The sequence below is a fragment of the Mustela putorius genome, unplaced genomic scaffold, assembly GCF_011764305.1.
Source record: "Mustela putorius furo isolate JIRA1106 unplaced genomic scaffold, ASM1176430v1.1 tig00537227_pilon_pilon_pilon, whole genome shotgun sequence".
Taxonomy (NCBI): Eukaryota; Metazoa; Chordata; class Mammalia; order Carnivora; family Mustelidae; genus Mustela; species Mustela putorius.
Genome location: NW_025422368.1, coordinates 6400756 through 6424824, shown reverse-complemented (window position 1 = coordinate 6424824; position 24069 = coordinate 6400756). Strand labels below are relative to the sequence as shown.

General features: G+C 49.1%; 2 protein-coding genes across 5 annotated transcripts; both read right to left on the bottom strand.

The window, feature by feature from the left end:
* Positions 1–4202: 4202 nt before the first annotated feature.
* On the bottom strand, positions 4203–7034 carry DDN (dendrin). The gene is made up of 2 exons (XM_004778890.3): positions 6787–7034; positions 4203–6368 (listed from the first exon to the last, which is right to left on the bottom strand). Exons 1-2 carry the CDS (start codon positions 6993–6995, stop codon positions 4466–4468), a joined length of 2112 nt encoding a protein of 703 aa, XP_004778947.1. The 5' UTR covers positions 6996–7034; the 3' UTR covers positions 4203–4465.
* A 3079-nt stretch (positions 7035–10113) lies between these two features.
* Positions 10114–24023, bottom strand: PRKAG1 (protein kinase AMP-activated non-catalytic subunit gamma 1). Of its 4 annotated transcripts, none has more exons than XM_004778894.3 (13): positions 23904–24007; positions 23563–23670; positions 19599–19647; positions 13177–13286; positions 12895–12976; positions 12738–12796; positions 12549–12594; positions 12408–12462; positions 12011–12137; positions 11538–11703; positions 11347–11384; positions 10942–11088; positions 10114–10805 (listed from the first exon to the last, which is right to left on the bottom strand). In XM_004778894.3, exons 3-13 carry the CDS (start codon positions 19618–19620, stop codon positions 10701–10703), a joined length of 957 nt encoding a protein of 318 aa, XP_004778951.1. In that variant the 5' UTR covers positions 19621–19647; positions 23563–23670; positions 23904–24007; the 3' UTR covers positions 10114–10700. The 4 variants fall into 4 exon arrangements, with proteins under 4 accessions (XP_004778951.1, XP_044928941.1, XP_004778949.1 ...); XM_045073006.1 differs by having other exon boundaries at positions 23563–23748; positions 23904–24006; XM_004778892.3 differs by lacking the exon at positions 23563–23670 and having other exon boundaries at positions 23904–24023.
* Between the last annotated feature and the right edge of the window lie 46 nt (positions 24024–24069).

Genomic DNA, 24069 nt, shown 5'->3' with positions numbered 1-24069 from the left:
TGAGTAACCGAGGGAGTGCTCCCCTTTCTCCACAGACACTCTCTACCCACTCCCTCTGTACTCATGTCCAGCCATCTCTCCTGGTCCTCTCTCCTCACACGCCCTATGCTCACTCCTGACCCTGGATCCCCTAAAGTCCCGGAATTATGGCCTGGTTCTTTGTTACCCATTTGCGGCTGATTGAGGGAAGTCCCAGGCCTCTCAGGAGACTGAAAGGAGAGGGAGTCCTTAGGCCCTCTAAAGCCGTATTAACCTGGCCCCATTCAGGACAGAAAAGGGCTTCCATGGAAAGAACCTGGCTGTTGGCAGGGTAGTGGCCTGTGCTAACCTGAGAGCTGCTGCCCCAAGTGGACCGCGCCCTCCTGCGTCGGCTGTCACTACACCTGACCTGTGAGGCTGTCCCAAGGTTGGGGGTGGTTGTGGCCTCCGTTTCTGAGAGGCTGGCCAGCTGGCAGACAAAGCCAGATTTAGAAGTCATTTTCACAGCAGGGTGCCTCCAGCCTCCCACCCACAGTGCCATGTAGGGCCAGTCTGAGATATGGCTCACCAAGGGCAGGCCCCCAGACCTACAGTCACTCCTCCTCTTCTCTCTGTCCCTTTCTCCCCAGATCTTTAGGAGCCAGTGCTGACTCTACCCTTAGGCAAAGATGTAAGATGTTCTGGGGAAGCAGGGTATGTTTCCTGTCACCCTAACTCCCCAAATGCTCCCTGTACACCATCCTATCATTCAAGGGACCGCGTCTCCACCCCAGGGCCCTTTTCTCCTCTTGACCTGGTCTCTGCTGCCTGCTCCTGCTCTTCCCAACCTCTACTTCTCTCCCTCTCCCCTTCTGTTCTTATATCCCCAGTACTAAAGAAATAGCTCTAGGCGCCTGGGTGGCTCAGTGGGTTAAGCCGCTGTCTTCGGCTCAGGTCATGATCTCAGGGTCCTGGGATCGAGTCCCGCATCGGGCTCTCTGCTTGGCAGGGAGCCTGCTTCCTCCTCTCTCTCTCTGCCTGCCTCTGTGCCTCTATGCCTACTTGTGATCTCTGTCAAATAAATAAATAAAATCTTTAAAAAAAAAAAAAAAAAAGAAATAGCTCTAGAGAAATAATAACCAGAGCTTAACCCTTGTATATCCCTTATTAAGCACCAGACATTTTTCTTTTCAAGTGCTCTTCATATTGAATGATTTAATCCTCCCAAGAAGTCTATGAATAAAAGCACTATTCATAACCCCATCCTGTAACTGAGGACACCAAGACACAGAGAGACTGAGTAACTTGCCCAAGGTCACACAGCTAGTGTGAGACAGAGGCAAGATCTAAACGCAGGCTGCCAAGCCCTAGAGTCCATACTCTAAACACAATGCTGCCCTATTTCACCGACAATGATAGCAGTGTGGGTGAACTCTTCGAAACTGACCTCTTGCTTGTTCAACCTCACAGAGGTTTTGGCTGTATGGCAGAGTCTCCCTCCACAGCGCCAGCCCCTCCACTACCCTCAGGGCTCACCTCTTCTACCAGCCTGGAGCCCCTGGGCTATAGCAAAATCCAGGCAGATGCCCTCACCACTGCCCTAGCCTTCCTCCGTCTTCCTCCTGGGCTCAAGTCCATTCTCTTCTCAAGCCCAGAAGTCCAGGGCACACACTCCTGAGGGAGCCAGGCTCGCCTCAGCCTGCCCTCAGTTTTCACACCTGTCATTATCTGAAGGTACCCTCAACTCCAGTCTAATCAGACTGGTAATTTCCTACACATACCCTGCTTCCCCACAACCATACCTCTGTTTATGCTCTTCCCTCTACTTGGAGCTCCTTTCCCCAAATTCTATCTCAGATGCCACCTCCTTCAGGGAGCCCTTCCTGATCTCATAAAATCCACACAATCTCCCTTGTTTGACTCCTGATAATACTTATCACTTCCTGCTCACTACTGCCATTATTGGTGTGTTTTCATCTTCATTCCTCTCTTTCCTGGAGCCCAACCCAGGGCCTGCTTCCTCTCAGGTCCTCAGTAAATGCTTAGTACTTAGAATTGGTAGTAGTTAGACTTGCAGGTGAAAGGTAGACAGACTTCAGCAAACTTTGATCTCTTCCCAAGGTGAACCTCACTTCCTTTACTTCCTCCAGCAAGAACTAACTTGATTGAAACGCCACATTGTGGGTCCCTGGCAGGTTCTGAGATGAACTCTCCAGGGTAATTTTGATCACTGCTGTCCCCTCAGGTTCAGAAGCCCAGAGAGACATCCCTACATACACACATACACACTGAACCAAGGTCAGCCTGCCCCAGCACAGGGTCCAGCCCAGGGACCTCCCAAACTTCTGTTCTCTCCTACCCCATCCTGACCTGTACCGGTCGGGAGTGACATCGAGATAACTGAAGACCAAAATCATAAATGGCTTGAGAATGGGGCTGGGCTCTGAACGCTGAGCGGGAGTTGGAGTGACTCGGTAGGGATGGGGGCAGAGGCGGCCGGCCAGGACTCTGGGACTGAGTCTGGGCGAAGCCCCCGCGCCTGCGAGTTGGCAGCTAAATTTACCCAGGCTGACTCAGCCCTTGCCCGGAATGGGGGGTGGGGGGAGTGCGCCGGGGCACTGGGAAGAGCCAGTGGGGGTGGGGTGGGGGGCAAGGAAGGAAAGTCCGACTGGGGGTGATAGGGTTGCGCTGGGAGTTTCCATCAAAGAAAGGAGTTCCCCCCCACACTAGCCCCCCACCAGGCGGGAAGAAACAGTGGAGTCCTGTGGGGAGACACAGGGGAGCGACTGGGCTGGTGAAAGGAAAGAGATGCCAAGGTTGGACAAAGGGAAGCTTAGATTTATTGAGCGCCTACTGTGTGCCAGGCACTGTGCAAGGCGCTTTACATACATTATCGCATAAAATCCTCACAACAACCCTGCGAGGTAGGTGTTTATAAACCCCCATTTGACAGATGAGGAAACTGAGGCTCAGGGAGGTGAAGTGATTTGGCCAAATTCACATGGCTAGTAAATAGAGACAGAACTGTCCAAGATTGGAGAGAAGAAAGACTTCAGTGTCTGGGTCCCAAGCCGGTTGGCGTGGGTGAGTACAAAGAGGGGCTCCGCGCGCTCCAGAGGCCTAGAGGCCAGAGGCCTGCTCCCGACCTAGCACGGCTGGAGGTGGCAAGGTGGGGGACCTGCGCGCAGAAACTGGGTATCAACTGGTTAACTAACAGTGCCCGGGTAGGGGGGACTCGAGAATTAGCTACTGGGGAAATCCGCGACCTGCGCGCGCCCCGTAGTGGCTACAGCGAGTATTACACCCCACACCTACAGGCTTTTTGGACCAACCTCCCCCTTCCACGACTGGCCAAGGTTTCTGGAATAGGCAGAGATGCAAGAAAGTTTCAGGGTTCTTCCAGACGAGTGATACCACCGGGGTGGGAAATCGTGGTAACGATTTAGAGCATCACTAAGGAACACTGGGGAGGAGGAAATGGGGGAAGGCCTAAAGAGGTCCCAAGCTGATTCACTGGCTGCCTTCCCTCCCCAGCTTGGACCACCACAGGCCAGGGACAGTGACAAGGCCACCATCCTGCTCTGCCTTGAGGAGCCCTCACCTACACTTAAGAGACTGGGATAGAAGCCCTTAAACTTGCTCAGATCTTTTGCAAATCCTGGACAGTCTCTTGAATATTGAGCATGAGTGCAGGTGACAATGAAGCCATCTGAGGGACACTTAGACTCTGTTAATTTATTCCTAATTCTCTTTCTTGGCCTGTGGAGGAGAGGGTGAAATAGAACCCAACCCACAGGACCCAAAGCATCAGGGATGAACTTATTCCAAGACAGGTGACTCCAAAGTGAGTCCTCTTCCTGTTTTGCTGGTTGTATCTGGATCCCTTCCTCTTCTGCCAAGGGTCTCTCCGTCACCTGGTTACCTCAGTGGGAAGCCTCTCCATCACTTTCTCCCTCCAAACCCCAAGATCCTGCCCTAAAGTTGCCCTATGACTATAACATCCCTGCTCCCCTACCTGATCCTGGCCAAGCCGCTCTGCTCTGCTCTGAACCCAGTGCATGAGCCCCTGCTGAAGACCTTACCCCAGTGCCCTGAATGGATCAGGTATTAAAGTCTATTGTTCATCCTCACCTGTCCTGAAAAAGAAGGAAAGAAAGAAAGAAAGAAAGAAAGAAAGAAAGAAAGAAGAAAAGGAAGGGAAGGGAAGGACAGGGGAGGGGAGGGGTGGGGAGGGAAGAAGTGGGAAGGGAAGGGAGGTGGAGGGAAGGGGAGGGGAGGGGAGGGGAGGAGAGGAAGGAAAGGAAAGGAAAGGAAAGGAAAGGAAAGGAAAGGAAAGGAAAGGAATAAATCGTGAATTGGCATATGTTCCCTTTCCTTTCATTTGGGCTGCTTCTATTTCAAGTATGGGAACGATTCTGGGGAAAGGGTAGAAGGAAGTCTGTGAGGAAAGAGGACCAGTGGGCCCAAGGATGGAAAAGTGGGGAACACAAATACAAGGAAGGGCCTGTCACTGCCGCTCCCTATTTCCCTGTGGGGTCCCCTTAGTGTCCCTCGTTCCGAAGAAGGCCTCCTCGGTTCGGCTGATGACATCTAGAATCTCTCGGATGCTGTCGCTCAGCTCTGCTGTCTTCCCGCCTTCCCCGGGCCGGGGTTGCTCATTTCGCCAGGAGGCGCCCGAGGCTTCTGTGTCGCTTCCATCAGAAGAGCCGCTATGGACGCTGAGCTCCGCAGCTTCGTCCGAGTCCGAGTCTGGGGCGGTGTGCCGGCGGATGCGGGATACGGCTTCCCGCAGGGCCCCGGCGTAGGGCCCTGGGGTCCGCGGCCAGCCCCGGCCAGCGCGCCGCGGGACCGCCGCCCCTTCCTCCGAGCCCTCGGCACCGACCGTGCCTCCTGAGGCCGCTGGGCCTGAGGCTGAGCGCTCTGGGCTACCCGACTGCGGAGGAGCGTCCTGAAGGTTTACTTCGCCAACAGGGAGCCCCAAGATGCGGGAGGCGCGCTCCTCCAAGGAGGAGTCCGCGGGCTTCCCGCCCTCAGCTTCGAACCCGTGCCCGCCACCGAGGTGGTGTGAAAGGCGACTGCTCAAGAGCCGTTTCTGGCAAGGGGAGGGAAAGGCCGCGGCTCCCTCGCCCTCCTCCTTGTTGGGCTTCGATTGATTAGGGGCATCCCCCACGACGCGCGGAACCCCATCAGGCAAAAGCTGTACATGCTGGGTTCGAGGGGTTGGGACATACTGTGACCGTATCACCACGCACGTGGCGTCAATGACAAAGACGCCTTCTCCACGAGCAGGGCCACGGGAACTGCGGGGTAGGGTGTGCGCGCGGCGTGTCCCCTTCCAACCCTCCAAGGTTCCAGGTCGAGCCCCCTCTCTATGACCCAGAGACTCTCTCCATCCCGTGCCTCCTGGAGCCCAGGGTCTGGGGAGGGTCTGGCTATGTCGGGGCGGCTGCTTTTTAAGGGAGGGAATCCAGCATTTGGGGAGCCAGCTCTGTTCCCTATTTTCTTTCCCTTCCCCGGAGCCCTTGAGATGGGGCCTGGACCTGGGAGCGGGACGCGGAGGGCTGGGAGTCGCAGCGGCCAAGCCCGCAGGAGCCGTCTCGGTGCTTGGGTTAACAGCAGCTTTGGCTTGGGAATGGCCGTCGCTACCACTAGTGGCCAGCCCCAAGCTTTTCTCCGCGGCCCCCTTGCCCAAGGACTCCAGCCTCGGCCCGGCTGTTCCACAGCCTGGGGATCCCCCCAAGAGACCCCGCCCCTGTCGGAGACCCCAAGCCCCGAGGACGTCCCGGTAGATCCGAGGATCCAGCCTCTTCTTTGTGCACCCTCCCTCTGTCCCGGCCGGAATCGGAGCAGAGGCTGCAGAGGCTGGCGCCTGGGAGGGCTCAGGGCCTCGCTTTGACCCCAAGGTCCTGTGGGGGCCTTCGTAAGAAGGTGGAGCCACGTAGGGTGGCGGGCGGTCCCAGCGTCGTCGCAGGGCTGTCCCGGCTGCGCCTCTCAGCAGCAGGTGAGCCTCGTAGCTGGGGGGCCCTGGCCTCCTACCTCCCCAGGGCCCCGCCCACGCCGCCCCTGGGTCGCTCTGCGGCTGCGCGGATGGACGGGGCGGTCGCCCCGCCGGCCCCAGGCGCTCGGGTCGTGAAGGAGCCGGGGGCCCTACAGGCTGGGCCACCCGAGGGGCGTTCCGAGGTTCCGGGCGGGGCCGACCGGGGGGGCTCCTTCGGGCCCCACCAGCCTTGCGCCTTTTTCGCTCGGTCTCCTTGGCCTCCCGCTCCTGCGATGCCGCTTTCCTTTTTTCTTGCTCCCGGGCTCGGGCCTCGGCCGGGGGCCCCGCCCGCCAGTTGGTCGCCTCCTGCAGCACCCTGGAGGCCCAGGGACGGCGGGGCGGCGGCTCAGGGGATCCCGGGCGCGGCCCACACCTGGGACAATGAGCAGGAACCCAGGTGAGCAGTTTGTGGGGGAAGGGAGCCGAGGCCCGGGGAGCTGGGAGCCCTGGAGACCATTTGGGGCAGCCGAGTGGAGGGGTGTGTGTGAGTGTGTGCCCGTGTGCACGTGCGTATATGTTAGGGCTGAAGTCGAAGGCGGACTCCTCACCATCCCTCCATGCACACTTTAACAGCGTCTGCCCCATCTCACCTCCTGCCCTTTCTCACACCCACTCCTGCCCCCCAAAACAATGCGGGAAGAGTCAGGCCCCAGGCCTCGGAATGGGGTAGGGGGAGGCGTGGGAAAGAGAAAGGGGACCAGTAGCACTAGCTGGTGCCTGCGGGGAGGTCCGGACCCCACTCCCCGCCCCACCACTCTCTTCCCAACACCCGTCTCCTCTCCTTCACTCACGTGCGGCTCTGGGGCCCTCGGGCCCAGTGGCTGGCTTGGAAGTCCATAGGCTGTCGAGGAGGGGCGCGGCGACTATAATGACAGGAAATAGTCTTCACTTCGATCACCAGCAGCTTGGATTTCTGCACCCAGAGGCAGCTGCCAGACTCCTCATCCTGGGGCTCCCGGGGGCTGTCGGGCCCCTCGGAGAAGAGCTGGCCATCCAGCATCCTGCCCCACCCCACCCCGGCCCCCCACCCTCCCACCCGCCCCGAGAGCCCCCTCCCAGCCCGAGGAGCCGGCGCCCACTGCAGAGCGACGGGCCCAGAGACTGGGGACTATATATACCCGGGCACACGTGTGTGCCTGTCTGTGTGTGTGTGCGCGCGCATGTGACACGGTGCGGCGCGGACGGCACAGCGCTGCTGCCTCCCCCATGTGCACGGCCGCCCCCTGGGGCCCGGGATTGGGCGCCCCTTCCCACTGTTCATGTCCCCCAAGCCTGATGGGACCTGCGCGAGTGGGCAGGGGACTTCTTATTTTTGCCAAGCTGATGCTGCCCTTCCCCCACCCCCATTTCTTCAACCTCCCGGCCGTTTTTAACCCTTCACTCTTCTGCTTGTGGGGTGCCCCACCACCAGGGTTCTGCCACTGACTTCCTGCCTCGGACTTCAGTTTCCCTAACAGGGAGGTGACAGGAATGGAACTCAAGGTCTCTGCCTGCCACCCTCTGCTGGTTTCCATGGGGTTGGGGTGCAGGGGGTCTATTTTTAGCGGCAGTGGCTGTTCGGGTGCAGAGAGATGAGTAACCAGCTTCCATGCGGTGGAGGGAGGAGGCGGTGGTTTTCACGCAGCTTTTATGTGACTCTGGGGGAGAGCTGCCTCCCCAAGCTCAGAAAGGGTGACCCCCCACACCTTTAACTCCTTGCCTTCTGAGTGTTGCAGCCCAGGGCTGCTGGTAGGACACAGGAGTCTGTCTTGGCCATCAACTGTCCCACGTTCCTATTCTAGATGTTTGTCCTTGGGCATGTATGGAGCCCTCTCCCCACAGCAGGCTCTCTCCCCCAATCCAGAAGCCAGGATCTGGGGGTCATACTGTTCTGTGCCCACACAGCTCTGCTCAGCCTTATGGAGGACAGACTAAGGTGCTTATGCATTTGCACTCTTTCAGAAGGGATGGAGGAGGAATGGTGTGCTCCCTTGGCAAAACCAGTACCCTAGCAACTGAAATGATAACGAGTGGCCCCCGCTTCCCAGCATAGAGCTGTCCATCATCACCACTACCACAATGCCTAGCTCACTTAGCCCCCACCTGAAGTTTTGCTCAAGATGCTCACCTTTTACACTCATTCTGCCCAGGGGCAGGGGGTGTTGCTTACATCCACATGCTCCCTCCCCCCAAGCCTACACCAGGTGTCCCCTGATTCACCATGGTAATGTTAGTGGCAGCACAGCCCACGCCAACCCTTCCATGCAGAGACTTAGCAACCATCCTGGCAACCATGGCAGCAGCTCCAGTGGAGGGGAGGGGAGACGGGAGGTGGGAGAAGAGTGTGTATGGCAATGGTTCCTGAGGAAGAAGGGATAATTTGCCTCTTTTGAGAGGAATAGTTAAGAATAGGCTATGAGGCTTTGTAATTTTGTTCCTTGTCTTTCTTTCTGCTCCATTCTCAGATTTTGAGACTGACTGGGCTTTAGGGGAGAATGGGAGAGGCAAAAAGATCATGCAGCCCTTTGGGTACAGACCCTTCCTTCTAAGAGGATGGGGCCTGGACGATTGTTGTGGCAGAGACTGACTTCATGAGAACCAGAGCAACCAAACCCAGGCTCCCTCCTCCCTAATATGAACCCTTAGAGATAACCCAAACAGCCCCTATGCCCTCCATTTGACCCTACTCCCTCCCCCACTTTTCACACCTACCAGCTGCACTCTGGTGGGGCTTTGCTTGAAGATGCTTCCTTCTACCCAGGTCCCACCAGAGTCCTAGGGCTTTTTAAAGCCCTTGCCTCCTCCCTAGACAAACCCTCAGTGATGGAATGTGACATAAGAAGACATCTGTCCTCTCCACCGTGCAGTCACCCCCACATGCATAAGTATACCCGAATTCTAATAACTTGGAAGCCTCCCTCCCCCAAGTCTGGGAATGTGCTGTGAGCTATGAAGAGGGGAATGCAGAAGCAGGGGCTTTCTCCAAAGCCAGGAAGGCAGCCCTGACAAGCTGCCTTGACACTTTTCCCCATGAGCCATGAGGAAGCCTACTTTGGAGGAACCGGTATGGTATGCCAGGATTCATCAGAGTTCTTAGGTAGGTAGGGGCTAGAAGTCCTCCAAGATTACTTCTGGTCTTGGACAGGAAATGGTTTCAAAACTGCAAGTCAGTGGTGAGACGGTACCCCAAATCTGGCTCAGGCCTCGGAAACTAGCAGTCTTTATGGTATTTGGTTTTGACTGTTTGGTTCACATGGTTTCAGCATTGGTGGAGTCTGCTCTCCACCCCCCACTTCATTCTCACCTTGGAAGAATGGTAAGGCATTTTGTAGGTTCAAAGACAGTTCCAGCTCAGCAAAATTCAAACAGAGTCCAACCTTCCCTAAGAAAAGTTGATGACAGTAGCACATCTCTCTGCCTAAAGGAGACCCTCAGTCTCTCTACTCAGATCTAACACTGTTAGGAGATTTTCCTGGGGTCTCAGCTATGGTTCAGGCAGAGGGGAAAGTAAGGTAATACGGAGAATTGCGGGGGAATAGGGTGGGAAACAGTTATGAATGGAAAGTTGGAAAGGCAGTAAGTCTAGTGTAGTGGTAAAGAGCAGGAGCTCTGGGGCCGGACTGTTTGGGTACAAATCCTAGCTCTACATTTTCCTAGCTGTGTGGCATTGGCTGGTTACTTAGCCTTTCTGCCTCAGTTTTCTTTTTTTTTTCAATCTGTAAAACTGGAATCATATCTACTATTTTCTGAGGCTTAAATGAATTAATAGATGTAAAGCACTAAGAATGGTGCCTGACACAGTTTTACATATATATGTGTGTGTATATATGTATGTGCCATTATTCCTGTTGCTAGTAATGGGTTGAAGAAGCCATATGAAGTAGAACGGTCGATGGGGCACCTGGGTGGCTCAGTTGGTTAAGTGTCTGCCTTTGGCTTAGTCATGATCCTGGGTCCCGGGATCGAGCCCCACACTGGACTCCCTGCTTGGCAGGGAGCCTGCTTCTCTCTCTCCCTCTGCGCACCATTCCCCTTGCTTTGCTTTCCCTCTGTCAAATAAATTTTAAAACATCTTAAAAAAAACATGTCGAACAGTTGGAACAGTAGTGTCTCTGAAGTGCAAGAATCAGACACTGCAATACCATGAAGAGGTTCCTGTCATTTTAATTAGGCTTGCCATGAAAAGTGATAGCCTCAGCTAATCGCTCTGCCTTCCTCCTCCACATAACCCCCCTCTCCCTTCATTTGCACATAGCACAGGAACCCAACGACCCTCCTCCCTACAATCCTCCCACCTCCCATTATGGGAAGAAATGTCACTAAATGGACTCAGCCTCCTCCATACAGCATGAAGCAGGATGAATAAAAATATCTTTAGGAAGAGTTTTGTTGTGCTATTATCTTAGGGTGGAGTCAGGGACAGAGAGAGAGGTGAGGTCTGGGGATCTCTTAGAGATCAGAATTGGCCTGAGGGGCACACAGCCCATCATTCACCCAGAAAGGGGGCTCCATCTAAGAGGTCAAGGGCTAGGATGGGCTAGGCTGTGTTAGGATACAGATAGCTAAAAATCCATTCTCCTTCCTCTCCCCCAACCCCCCGCACCCTCCCTAGCTCCCAAGCAGGGAACAGAGTCACAATTCTCAAGGTTTCATCCATGGTTGCTAGAACGTGGGGCAGGCAGTGAGTGGGGCATATCCCCTGGTGCTGCCTGACCCCTTCCCCAGCTCAGGGCTTCTCTCCTCCTGTGAGCACCAGGGCCTGCAGGATGTCAGACAGAGATACAATCCCTTTGACCACGTCATTCTCATCAACCACGACAAGTCGGTGAACCTGCATGGAGCAACAAGGGAGAAAAGGGATTTAGTGATAGCCTCAGTTAGGATGAACCCTGCAACCCTTACCCACCTTGCCAAACCCCACTCTCAAGCTGCACCCCCAGCTCCTTCTGAGTCACTGGCCTCCCTACCTCTGCTTCCACCAATCTGTTGATGATGGTCTCCAGAGTCTCATGCAGGTAGCACTTGAGGACTCCCTCAAAGTAATGGGAGCGATGCTGCAAGGCTTTGGTCACAGACACATCTAGGTTGTTGTAGGTCTTTTCTGCTGCCAGATTCTGGGGAGAGAGAGGAAGGTGCTTGCAGGGAAGCAAGGAAGTCAAGCCCCCAAACCCTGAGCCCACCCGACCATACCAGAGGGATTCAGGGCAGTTGTTAGCCACAAACCACACCCAACCTATTCCTTTTCAAACTGGATTTGAAAACTCAGAAGCTTCTAAAACCCTTAGGTCCCAGAAGAGACTCAATTCTTCTCCCTCTCCACATTCAACACCCCACCCCTTTCCCTACCTCCCAGCCCTTCCGCAATCACTCACGATAACATCAAACTTGGAGTAGATGTCCACCACACGCCCTAGGGGGACAGAGGCAGTTCAGCAAAGAGGATCTGGCATCCCAGGCTCCCCCTGCCTATAGCATCACCCTTCAGGCTGAGCTGAAGGACAGGAGATTTCCCAGAACCACCCTGATTTCCCTGGAGCCTTCCCTCTCTTGCACAATCTCTCACCTTTCTCATCTACTACTGGCAGTGCTGAGACTCGATGTTGTACAAAGATCCCCAGAGCCACGTAAACAGGGGTGGTGGTGCGGACCATAGCAATGTTGGCATAGGTGCCAATCTGTAGCTCTTCCAGAGACTTAGACATGAACTCTGGCTTGGGGAACTCAGTGATCTGAGGAGAGAACCATCAGGGTCATCTTCAAGAACCCCCCCCCCACCACACTTTGTTACCCCTCCAACCCAGTATATAAGAAGTAAAAACCAGGCGCATGCAGTGGCTCAGTCGCTTAAGTGTATGACTCCTGATTTCAGCTCAGGTCATGATCCTAGTGCCCGGTGTCAGGCTCTGCATTGGGTGTGGAGCCTGCTTAAGATTCTCTCTCTCTCTCTCTCTCCATCTGCCCCCCGACTCCTCCACCCCTGCTGTCTCTCTTTGGGGGAAAAAAAAAGGAAGTAAAAACCAAGCTGAGGACACTTACAAACAATTTGAGGAACTTGAGGATGCGCTTGTGGGTGAGGATGTATAAGGTGTTGCCTGATTCCGGGTCAATAACTGGCAGCCTGTGGATCTTGTTTCGAATTAATGAAGAGACAGCATCAAACAAGCTGTGGGAAATTGGGCATAATGGTAAGTCCCACAGTGCTGAGCTTGAGATGAGTAAATAGCTTCTAAGAGTATGTTTATAAACAGGGAAAACTGGTGATTGGGATAGGAGAGCAGTGTTCAAACTAGACCTTAAGAGTATGTGAATGTGTGTGTGTGTGGGAGGAGAGTCTTGTTTCTCTTCTGCCCCTGGATCTTTAGGTATCTAGGGCTTTAGCTTCACTGGTGGCAAGGCTCCTCCCCTTATGGACAAATGGATAGCTGGAACTCACCTGGCATTAGGAGAAATGCAGACGAGTGGTTTGAAGGAGTCCTGTAGGTACACCTCTGAAGGGAAAAGGGAGGTCCACAAAATACCAGTATGGAAAACTCTCCAGCCTTTTCCCTTTTACCACCCCCAGTTCCCTACATACCTCTCCAAGTTTCTATCTTGTGTTCTTCTAGCTCATAGATCTGTACCTGGAAGCAGAAGCACAGAACTTGAGACTTGATCTCTCTACTTCAAGGACCCCTCGTTGTTTGCTTGGAAGAAAGGAACTAGGAATGAGGGACTTCGGGTAGGCAAAAAAGGTTTGGTCATTGGGCTTCGGTACCAGTCTTACCAAGGCTGATTTATAGTAGCGATGCAGGATATTGATGAAATCAGTGATGGTCAGCATGCCTAGAAGCCAAGACAAGATTCCTCAGCACTGCTCAAAGCTTCTCTCCCTGCCCAGCACAAGATGCCAATAATACTATGTTCCAGGAAATTCTGCCTACCTACAAAACTTTGCTTCTTACTATCCCACAAAGGTGCAGCCCGTACACCATTAGTCACCAAAGCAAAGAAAGCTTTCTTCACCTGTAGCCAAAAGAGTCATGATCACAAAGGAAAATTCACAGGGCGCAAGACTTTAAAAGAACGGGGGTTGGGTATGTTGGGAAAAACATGAAACTAAACCCATATAAGGACAAGGAAATTACCCTTAGGATGACATAGGATGAGAGTTTTTGAACCAGAGGCTCCTAGGAAGGGGGATGGGAGAAGAGGATTTCACCCACCTGCAGGGAAGTGTCAAATACAACCAATTTGGAGCTTGTGGGAATCAGGTCATAGCAGCGATGAGACTTCATGAAGGAAGTATACACACTATTGTTGGATTCTGGGGTCTCTGCATAGGGTGGGATAGTTAGAAGCTTCCTTCCATGCAACAACTCACAATCAACAGAGGCAGAAAATAAAAGTGTAGCTGTTCAAATATTTATAGCCTGATTTTTTTAATAAGGCCCCTTTTCTATCTGTTTTGTTCTTACTGTTCCCACAAAAACTAGATATACTCCTTAGAAACTATTTCATCCAACCCCCATATCCAGGTAGGACTCTATCTATTGGCTCCTCAGGCAAAAGACAGCTACTAAAACAGAAAATCTATTAATAGCTTTCATTAACCTCTTCTAACCTAAAGGTTTTTTCTCATCTTTAACTCAAATTTCCCCTTTCATGTATTTAAGTGCATTTTCACTTGTTGTCTTTTCTCAATTAAGACGTAATTAAGCTTCTTAAAATGCAAGTAAGCTTCTTAAAGTTCTTCTAAGATCTGCAGATGAGAAAGTCATGGTCCAAGTTGGGCTGTTTCAGATCAACACTCAGTTGAAGCCCAGTGCTTAATTAACCTGGCTGCAAGCGCCCTGAGAGTCCATCTTGGGATGACCCCGTGAATCAAAAATCATCCCATTTACTCTAGACAAATGGGAGAGCCTGGCTGTGTTCACCTGTCTATTCCTCTGATTTTAATTGCTTGCTCTAAACTGGAGAAGCAACCCAGAAAATAATAAACTTGAAGGTGCTATGTACTATGCTATGTGTACTTTAAAAATATCACATCATTTATTCCTTATGACAAACCTGTAAAGCAAATACTGTCCTCATTTTTCAGATGAGAAAACAGGTGGGAAGCAGATAAACTGCTCAAGGTTGCACCATTAGTAAGTGGCAACACAGACTTACACACAGACCTGATTCCAAAGTTCACGATCGTAGTGCTCGCTTCGGCAGCACATATACCAAAGTTCATGATCTTAAATGCTATGCCAGGTGTTTTTTTTTTTAATTTTTTATTTTTTATAAACATATATTTTTATCCCCAGGGGTACAGGTCTGGGAATTGCCAGGTTTACACACTTCACAGCACTCACCAAAGCACATACCCTCCCCAATGTCCATAACCCCACCCCCCTTCTCCCAACCCCCCTTCCCCCAGCAACCCTCAGTTTGTTTTGTGAGATTAAGAGTCACTTATGGTTTGTCTCCCTCCCAATTCTATCTTGTTTCATTGATTCTTCTCCTACCCACTTAAGCCCCCATGTTGCATCACCACTTCCTCTTATCAGTATGCCAGGTGTTTTTAATGTTTAAGATTTTACCCATTAACACAAGTATACTGTTTAAAAAGCCAAGCCTAGAGATTTTTTTTTTAAGAAAAACTGCAGTCCATGTCACCTACTGCCCTGTCTTACCCCTACCCGAATTGATTATTTTGGTACTTATATCTAGGTCTATAAATAACAACCTTTTCTTTTTTTTAATTCCTCCATTTTGGGGCATTATCTATTATCATTCAAGCAATATGAGAATTTTTAGTTCTCCTTCCTACTAGGACCCCAACACAAACATGTACTTCCTATCTCCCCATTCTTCCAGAAATTATGTTGGCTATATTAGTATTAAAATAACTTTGACGGAATTCCTTTTTCGGAGTGAAGCCCAGTGGTAAACTCCTGACTTTTTTTTTTCTTTCTTTCACAACGTTGTTTTCCCTGGAGTTAATAACTGTCTTGTCTTTTTGTTTTTATAACTAATTCAAGTATTCATAACTAATTCAAATCCAAACTCTTCATCAGTTGTTTAAATCTCTTCAAGAAATTCAGAAACTTGGGGCGCCTGGGTGGCTCAGTGGGTTAAGCCGCTGCCTTCGGCTCAGGTCATGGTCTCAAGGTCCTGGGATCGAGTCCCGCATCGGGCTCTCTGCTCAGCAGGGAGCCTGCTTCCTCCTCTCTCTCTCTGCCTGCCTCTTTCCCTACTTGTAATCTCTCTCCGTCAAATAAATAAGTAAAATCTTTAAAAAAAAAAAAAGAAAGAAAGAAATTCTGAAACTCTAGATAGTCTCTCAATTTAAACCACCCAAAGAAGTTTCTCATGAATCTTTTGACCTGCTCAAATCTGGGCTGGTTTGCTGGTGTGCACAGCTGTCTTCCAGAGATCTTCGTTAATCACTATCCAGGGGCCCCCTTTCATGTCGTTTTTGTACTGGCACTTCTATGTCCTGTACTCTTGTGTTTTCAACTTTCTTTCTTTTTTTTATTACTTCCTTGTTTTGGTGATATACATCTTCCTGTAGCTTCCTGAGAAAGGGTGCATGGGAGGTAAATTTTTGAGACCTCACAGCCTGCAGATATCTTTATTTTACCCTCACCTTTGATGTATAATTTGGCTGGATATAAATTCTAGGTTTGGATTTATTTTCCTAAAGAATGTTGAAGGCACTGCCCCCATTGCCTTCTAGTTTCTGGTGTGTTGGAGAGTCCGAGGCAATTCCAATTCCTTTTATGTAACATGTTTTTGTTTGTTTGTTTCCTTTCTGGAAGCTCAGGATCTTCTTTGTTTCCACTGTTTTGAAATCTCATGATGATTGTGCTTTGGGCAGGTCAATTTCATCCACTATGCTGAATACTCAATGAATCTTTTCAGTATGAAAACTAATGTCCTTCAGTTCCAGGAAATGTTCTTGAATTATTTCCTTGATCATTTCCTTCTCTTTGTGTTGTCCTTTTCCTCTTTCTGTAACTCCTATTATTTAGAAATCAGACTTCCTAGACTGACCCTTTAAGGTTGTTTTGTTTTGTTTGGTGAGTTGTTTTTGTTGTTATTGTTGTTAAAAATATCTCTTCTAGTTTACACTTCTTTTTCTTTCCTTTACTTCTTTGATTTTGGGGGCTTTTTAGAAAGATTTTCTTTTTTAGTAATCTCTACACCCAACATAGGCTTGAAATCACAGCCCCTAAGATCAATAGCCAACTGAGTCAATCAGGCACCCCACTTTGTTTTTTGAGGGGGCAGAAGGGACAGAGGGAGAGTGAGAGAGAGAATCTTAAGCTGTCTCCACACCCAGCACAGAGCCCAACATGGGGCTCGATCTCATGACCCTGAGATCATGACCTGAACTGAAATCAACAGTCAGACGCTTAACCAACTAAGCCATCCAGGCACCACACTTCTTTGATTTTTAGTTCTACTTTTTGGGAGTCTTCCTCCACTTAATTTTCCAAACGTCCTACTTAGTTTAAAATTTTTCCTATTGTATTTTTAATGTCTAAGAGCTCCTCTTTGTTTTCTGAAAATTCTTAAAAAAAAAAAAAAAAAAAAAAAACAAGACATCCTCTATTTGTTGCATGATGGAAATAGGTTATCTGAGTATATATTAACATTAATTTTTTAAAGTTTTCTTCTCTGTGCATTGATTTCTTTCTGTTGTTTTTTTCCCTCTGTTTGTTCTTCAAGGGGGCAGTTTGAATCACTTTTCTTTTTATTTTAGAGGCATTTTTTACATCTCTGGTTATCCTTGGTTTAAAGGAGCATTCAAACCATATTCTAAGAGTACAGTCTCTCTCTCTCTCTTTCTCTTTTTAAGACTTTATTTATTTTGGAGACAGAGGACAAGAGAGAGCAGAGGGCACAAACAAGGAGGGGGAGAGGGAGAAACAGGCTCCCCGCTGAACAGGGAGTCCAATGGCTGGATCCCAGGACCCTGAGATCACAACCTGAGCTGGAGACAGATGCTTAACCAACTGAGCCACCCAGGCGCCCCAAAGCGCAGGCTTTAAAGTTGACTGGTAGCTCAAATGTACACATAAGTCTTATTGACTATGAGCTGTGTAGATGGAGAACATTCAGTACTTTTATTTTTAGGGCTTTCCCTTCAAGGGGATTCTGCAGAAGATTATTTACTCAATTTTGTGCTTAGAGGGTGAAGACTTCTGTCAGCATTCGGGAAATTAGATTGGGGAAAGGACTGGGATCTCAGCATCCAGTGTAGTTCATTCATGCTCCTGTGTTTAGTATAGTACTGCAGCCATCAGCTGGGCGGACCTCCTCTCCAGACGTCCAGTCCTTTTTTTTTTTTTTAACAGATTTTATTTATTTATATGACAGATTACAAGTAGGCAGAGAAGCAGGCAGAGAGAGAGAGAGAGAGGAAGCAGGCTCCCTGCGGAGCAGAGAGCCGATGCGGGGCTCGATCCCAAGGACCCTGAGATCATGACCCAAGCCGAAGGCAGAGGCTTAACCCACTGAGCCACCCAGGCACCCCAGACGTCCAGTCTTTGCCAGAGTTGGGAGGAGTTTCCTAGCTGCACTCAGCTAGGGAGTAGGGAGTCTCTGAATCTAACTGCTTCTTAGATCTTCAATTCTTCTCTTGGCTTTCCCTGCTGCTAGTTTGTAATTCAGTTTTCTCAGGTCTGCTAAATGATTTACCACTCGTGCATCTGTTTTCCCGCTTCCAATTACTAATGTCTCCTCTCTTATTCTCTCTATTCTGGTGGGTTTCTTCCTTTGGAAAAAAATTCTTTTGTGGTGGTTTTAGTAGGTTTTGTGAAGGAACGAAAGTAGATGCATGTATTCAGTCCACTATCTTTGACTGAAGCCTACTATTGTTTTTCAAGGAAATCTCTTATGGCCCCGTGCTGCTGGCGTATGTGGGTCTCCAGTGTCCCACATCCAGTGTCCCCCATCTGGGGGACATCCGGGAACTCCCCTGCCTTGCCCAAGGGGCTGGTTTAAGGAGTTCCCAAGAACGTGCCTTTTGATGCCAGTTTAAGACATGCTACACTGACAGTTAAATACCATCAATATAGGCCATAGACTTATAAACACATTTGATTTAGCTTTCTCAGTATTTTAAAAATTATTTATTTATTTATTTATTTAAATTTTTTAAAAAAGATTTTATTTTATTTTATTTTGACAGACAGAGATCACAAGTAGGCAGAGAGGCAGGCAGAGAGAGAGAGAGAGAGAGAGAGAGAGAAGCAGGCTCCCTGCTGAGCAGAGAGCCCAATGCGGGGCTCTATCCCAGGATCCTGGGATCATGACCTGAGCCAAAGGCAGAGGCTTTAACCCACTGAGCCACGCAGGCGCCTCTTTAAAAATAATTTAAATCAGTTTCTCAATTGTAAAAATCTGGAGATTGAGATAAAAATCCAAATTCTGAGCTTCTTTCAAAATCAGATCTTAGGCCTGAATTTCTGAAGAGTGATAACTGCCAAGACCTAGAAAGTTGCTGCGTCCTTTTAGATGTGACAAGATCTATAGGTTTTCGTAGTTGTATGCACCTACAGCACTGCTGGGTTCACAATTGGAGTTTTTGAGCCTTGCCTTAGTGCTACTGCAGATGTACTCAAACATAAAATAGGCACTAGTATCATGCGGCAGTACTCAGTTACGAAGATATTACCCAGATAATTCAAATATGACTATGTTAACCTTTTAGGATACCAACAAAATGAAAACAGAACATTTAAAAATTCTTGTGGAGAACTCATAGATCCTTAATAATACGTCCTAAGATCTCAGCCCATATTTCAATTTTCAATTCTCTGAGAAAGTGTGTACTCTTCATGCCATCAACATGTCCTGGGAAGACCTAGAGGTGTTCCTGGATAAAATCCTTTAAGGGAGGGGTGCCTGGGTGGCTCAGTGGGTTAAAGCCTCTGCCTTCGGCTCAGGTCATGATCCCGAGGTCCTGGGATTGAGCCCCACATCGGGCTCTCTGCTTGCCAGGGAGCCTGTTTCCTCCTCTCTCTCTCTGCCTGCCTCTCTGCCTACTTGTGATCTCTGTCAGATAAATAAATAAAAATCTTTAAAAAAAAAAAATCCTTTAAGGGAGGCACCTGTAAGTTCTGCTTCTTTCTAGATCGTCTACAGCTGGACCCTACCATTCTAACCAGTTATTTGTGCAGGTGCTAGAACTGCCTTCTCCTCTGCCCTGGATTTTAGGGTTTAGTGCCTCTATTTCTAGATTAGTTTTAAGGGCTTTCAAGGCCTTTCTATAATTTCTCATGTACACTCAGTGGCTTTAGTGAGCTCAATGGATGATAAAATCCTAGTGGCATTGTTTCAGGGCTAATCAGAAAATACCATTCACCACTGATACATGGTTAGCCGGCCCAGAATTGCCTATGGAGGTTTTCCCTCAAAAATTTCAGTGGTTCGATAATTGAAAATATTAATCATTCCCATCCTGCCCAAGATTTATTCCTGGGTGATCCTGCCAAATTACTAATCCTGACTGGTATGGTTTGGCACATTATCTGGCCCAGTTTTGATTTTTCCCAGGGGGCATCCTGAGAGAAATTCAAAAGCATCGCTGAGGACAAGTTAGGATTGGGCTATTGCTTTCGTAGCAGTTTCCTTTCTTCAGTAAACTTACCTTGAAGATGCTCATTTTCCATAGCTGGGGAGCTATCTGAAGAAGTGACCTGGAGAGACAAGAGGAACAAAGATTCAGCCTATCCTGGGCTCCATCCATTTTAGCCGAGCATGATGAGAAGGGCTAATGAACTAACGATGTCATTTAAAGCACTATGAAGCCCACTTAAAATATTACCTCATTTAATCATAACAATCCTGAGGTAAAAACTAATTAGAAAACTGAGGTTCAAGAAATATTAAACAGCCTGCCCAACATCACATGGCTGGTAAGGGAGGGGTACAATACGAGTTTGAACACATATCTGTATGGTTCCAAAGCCTATGCCCTTAACCACACTGCCTAATGAAACATTTGACTTAAAAGCTTAGACTAGAAAATCTGAGAATCCACAAGGTTCTCATAGATCTACTTAAAAAAACATGGAAGCCAGAGAGACAATACTGCTTTCCTCCAAATACTAAATCTACTCTTAAGACACTAGAATCATAGACATACCCCTTTACCATTAAGAGAGGACCACATCAGGGGCCTCGTGAGTTAACTGTCCAACTCTTGATTTCAGCTCAGGTCATGATCTCAGGGTCATGAAATCAAGTCCCACATCTGGCTCTATACTGGGCACAGAACCTGCTTAAGATTCTCTCTCTCTCCTCCACCACCCACCCTTCTAAAAAAAGAGAAAGAGAGAGAGACAGGACCACATCTGGGGAGGATCCCAGCAGCTGACTGTTAGAGAGAGTTAAAGTTTGACTGACTGAGGGGTGGAAGAGGACAATAAATGTTTTGAAACTGGGAACCTGATTCCTCTTACTGCCCTTATGAGTCAAAGGCTCCTACAACCCAGAGGATGCTGGTTTTCCAAGTTGATTTGACCACGACAGTCTGACATCAGAGAACTTTGAATACAGAGAAAGCTTCAGAACCATCTCTGGGCTCCCTCAAGTGGGAACATTTGGAAATTTTCTTGTTATCTAGGAACCCAGGAGGGGTCATGATAATTTTAATCCGCTGGAATCAACAGTTTTGGCTCCATTTGTTCTGGGTAACATACCAAAACTAACTTAAAAGTCGTACTTCACCTACATAGCTATGTATTAACATGAAATTGAAGGCCTTGGCTTGAACTTGGTAGGTTGGTGATAAACAGGGTCAAGTTTGCAGGACAGCTCTAAATTTCCCTCCTCTCATGGGCCAGGGTGGGGGCAGGAGGGAAGGGGAATAATCTCCCTCTTCTGTCTGGACTGCATAAGACTATCAGCTTGGCCCGGCATTTTGGCAAGGCTATCGGAACATACTGCCTCATCACTTTTAAGTGGGAGAGAGGGCTGTTCAGTGGTAAAGATACACATGGGATAAAGCAGTCTCACAAAGATCTATACAAAGACACAGAAACAGCTACTTGTGTAGCTGTTTATTATACCCATCATATAATACATACTGCATTGTGCTACAGTTTTTTTGTTCTTTATCTACCCAAACAGGTTTTAAATTCCCGGAAGCTAGAACTGTTTTATATTTCTTTGTATCACCCACACCACTTAGCATGGGGTTCTGCACATAAATCTCAACTGTTTTGCTCTTTAACTCTCAAATTGATAATGATAATGCATACTCCTGTGAAGAGAGAGGCCTAAGATTACGCTATAGAGGAAAAACGTGATGTACAGCTAGAGATACAGAAACCTACACAAGAGAGTGAGGCATTATTGAATATGACTTTACCTTTCTGCCTGTTTCTCCACGCAGGAGAATAATTACTTCTCTCTGCTTTTAATAGCATAGGAAACCTGGGAAAGTATCACTATAACACAAGTACAAAATATTATGGAGACACAGGCTAGATCTGACACATGGATTTACAGTTTCTTCTGAACTCCTGATCCACATTTTAAAATATATATATATATATTTATTTATTTTAGAGAGAGAACATGTACATGCTAGGGGGAGAGGGAGAGAAAAACTCAAGCAGACTTGGCACTGAGCACAAAGCCTGATGTGGGCTCACTCTTATGACCCCAAGATCATGACCTGAGCTAAAAGCAAGAGTCGAATGCTTAATCAACTGTGCCACCCAGTTACCCCCAATCCACATTTCTGATTGTTTGCTGGAATGCCACAGATATCACAAAAACTACTCAAACACTTCAATACAAAACAGCATCTGTCCTTTCATCCTATTATTCTTACTGGGGTTCCCTTCTCTGTTTTTTCACATTGCTCTCCTCTGAGTGCCTAGAACTGTAGTATTGATTCCTCCAAGAATGAGCTATGCCAATATGTCTGCTTGGACTTGCAGGGCAGGGCATGACCTAAACTTGTCCTTAATGTCTACCAACTAAACTGATATGTTAGAAATGTCTCAAATCCATTTCTCTCCTTTCCACTTTCAGTTTCAACTTGGCTTTTACCTCTCACTTCTGCAACATTCTCTAAACTGGTCTCCCTGTCCAAAATCTATCTCCTTTTCATCCTTCATGCTTCCTCCAAGTTCTCTCACTAAGCATCTCAGGTCTGTAAGGAACTTTTATCTCCAGCACCTAGGAGGTCACTACTTTCTAAAGTGACTCCATCCATCTGCAGAAGCTGCTAAGAACATTCCTAAAGCACACTCCCTGCTTGGGTCACAGAGCATCCATCGCTCCCCTTATTACAAAACAAAGTTCAAACTTAGTGTGGTATGCTATACCTTCAACCTGACCTCAGCCTACTTTTCCAATCTTTTCTCCCAAGCAAGCAAAATCCAAAGCTTGAGCAACATCAAGCCACTGGCTCACCCCCAATTAATCTCTACATACCCGTTTCTATGCCTGTGCTCACACTGTTCTCTCAACCTGCAATGCCCTCTCCTAGGTCCATAATAATTTCTCCCTCCTCTATGTTTCCACAGTCCTTTGTTTGCATCTTGATGATAGCATTCATTACAGTCTACCTTCAGTAACAGCTGTCATTGGTTTGCCCTCACCCCCACTCCAGGCAGGCTGAGCATTTTCAAAGCAAGGGTTTTCTTTTCTTCTTTTTAAGACAATTTCTATCCCAAGAACCTAATCAATACAAAAAGTGTGAGGACTAAATTAGAAAAGCTATGTAAAAATGTTCTGTAAACCATACTACATTGACAAGTAAGTAAAATAAAAATTGATACATTATTTTGCATTTAATGGACTCAGACCTTTTGTTAGTCTTTATTATTATTTTTATTTTTAATGTAAACTCTATGCCTAACATGGAGCTAGCACTCATGACCCTGGGATCAAGAGTCACATGCTCTCCTGACTTGAGCCAGCCAGGTGTCCCAGACATTTTATTTTTGTTCAAACTTCTCTTAGTCTGTAAGAGCTGACTCCCTTGCCTGGGTGCCCAACTGCAAATCACTTGACCACTTCTGTCTGTTTTCTCCTTTAAGACTTGAGGGACAGGACTTCTCTGCAGGCAGAGAAAGGGTGTGGTAAAGGAACTACTAAAGGCATAGGACTGACCCAAAGAAAGATGAACCTGCCAGTAACAGATGATAAAAACCAAGACACGGAAGAGTTACTCTGCCTGAGGGAGGATTATGGCTCCAGAGTATTAGAAAAGGCTCCTGATCGTCACACTGGATCCAAACATGTAAAAGGCTACCTGCAGCATCTCTGGGAGGATGACAAGGACCTGCCACAACTGGTAGTGCCTGCTGGCCAAGAATGATCTGTGCCAACACGCATGCTTAGAATCGCAGAACAGGGCATAACCTAAACTTGTCCAGGGACACAGCGGCCTCTAACACTGAAAGATTCCCTCCTTCAGGGAAAGCCCACTTTTCAGTCTTATTACGGCAATGTGACTTCGCTAGACAGCTCGAAGCAGTATAAAAGTCTTTCCCATCTCCCTCCTGCCAGGGACTGCAGGGCTCACACTCAAGACAACCGGGGGCCAGGTGCTACCTTGCAAGCGGGAGACCCTCAGAAGCCCCCTGCCTTACCCAGGAAAGCCGGATCACAGCACAGCCCTGCACTCTCTGGCAAACCTCTGAAGGTTTGAGGTGCTAAGAGGAAAGGAGGTCCGAGATCGCCGAGGTAGGCTCGGGTTCCTAACCGAGAGCAAAGAGTCACTGCCAGCTCGGGCTGAGAGTACCACGGACGTGAGGTAGGCATCGCGCGGCCCAGTCCTAGATGCGCCCAGCGAAGGAGCAGAGGGGCAGGGTCACGGCATAGGACAGACACCGGCTTCTCGTGCAGCGTCGGTCCCTGCTCAGGCCACCCTGTCCCCTAACGGGGGTCTCGGGCTCCACAGCGCCCCTCGCCGCCCTCCCGTGCTCCTCACCGTCTCCATTTCAAGAGGCGCTGACTGGGTTCGCTCGCTTTAGGAAGCTCTCTGATAGCGGGGCAGAAGGGGCGGAGGGGGCAGAGGCCCCGCCCCGCATCCGGTACCGCGACACCACTTCCGCCTACGTCAGATACACGCAAGCCAAGGGCGGAAGGCGGGGACA

What these genes read in the sequence shown, in the direction of transcription:
- DDN (XM_004778890.3), bottom strand. Translation starts at nt 6,995, where the DNA reads ATGCTGGATGGCCAGCTCTTCTCCGAGGGGCCCGACAGCCCCCGGGAG. An exon ending in CGAGGGCCCCAGAGCCGCAC is followed by an intron (nt 6,369 to 6,786) that starts GTGAGTGAAGGA and finishes TCATTGTCCCAG; the next exon opens with GTGTGGGCCGCGCCCGGGAT.
- PRKAG1 (XM_004778892.3), bottom strand. An exon ending in TGCATTTCTCCTAATGCCAG is followed by an intron (nt 12,138 to 12,407) that starts GTGAGTTCCAGC and finishes AATTTCCCACAG; the next exon opens with CTTGTTTGATGCTGTCTCTT. An exon ending in ACTCCAAGTTTGATGTTATC is followed by an intron (nt 11,089 to 11,346) that starts GTGAGTGATTGC and finishes CTCTCTCCCCAG; the next exon opens with AATCTGGCAGCAGAAAAGAC.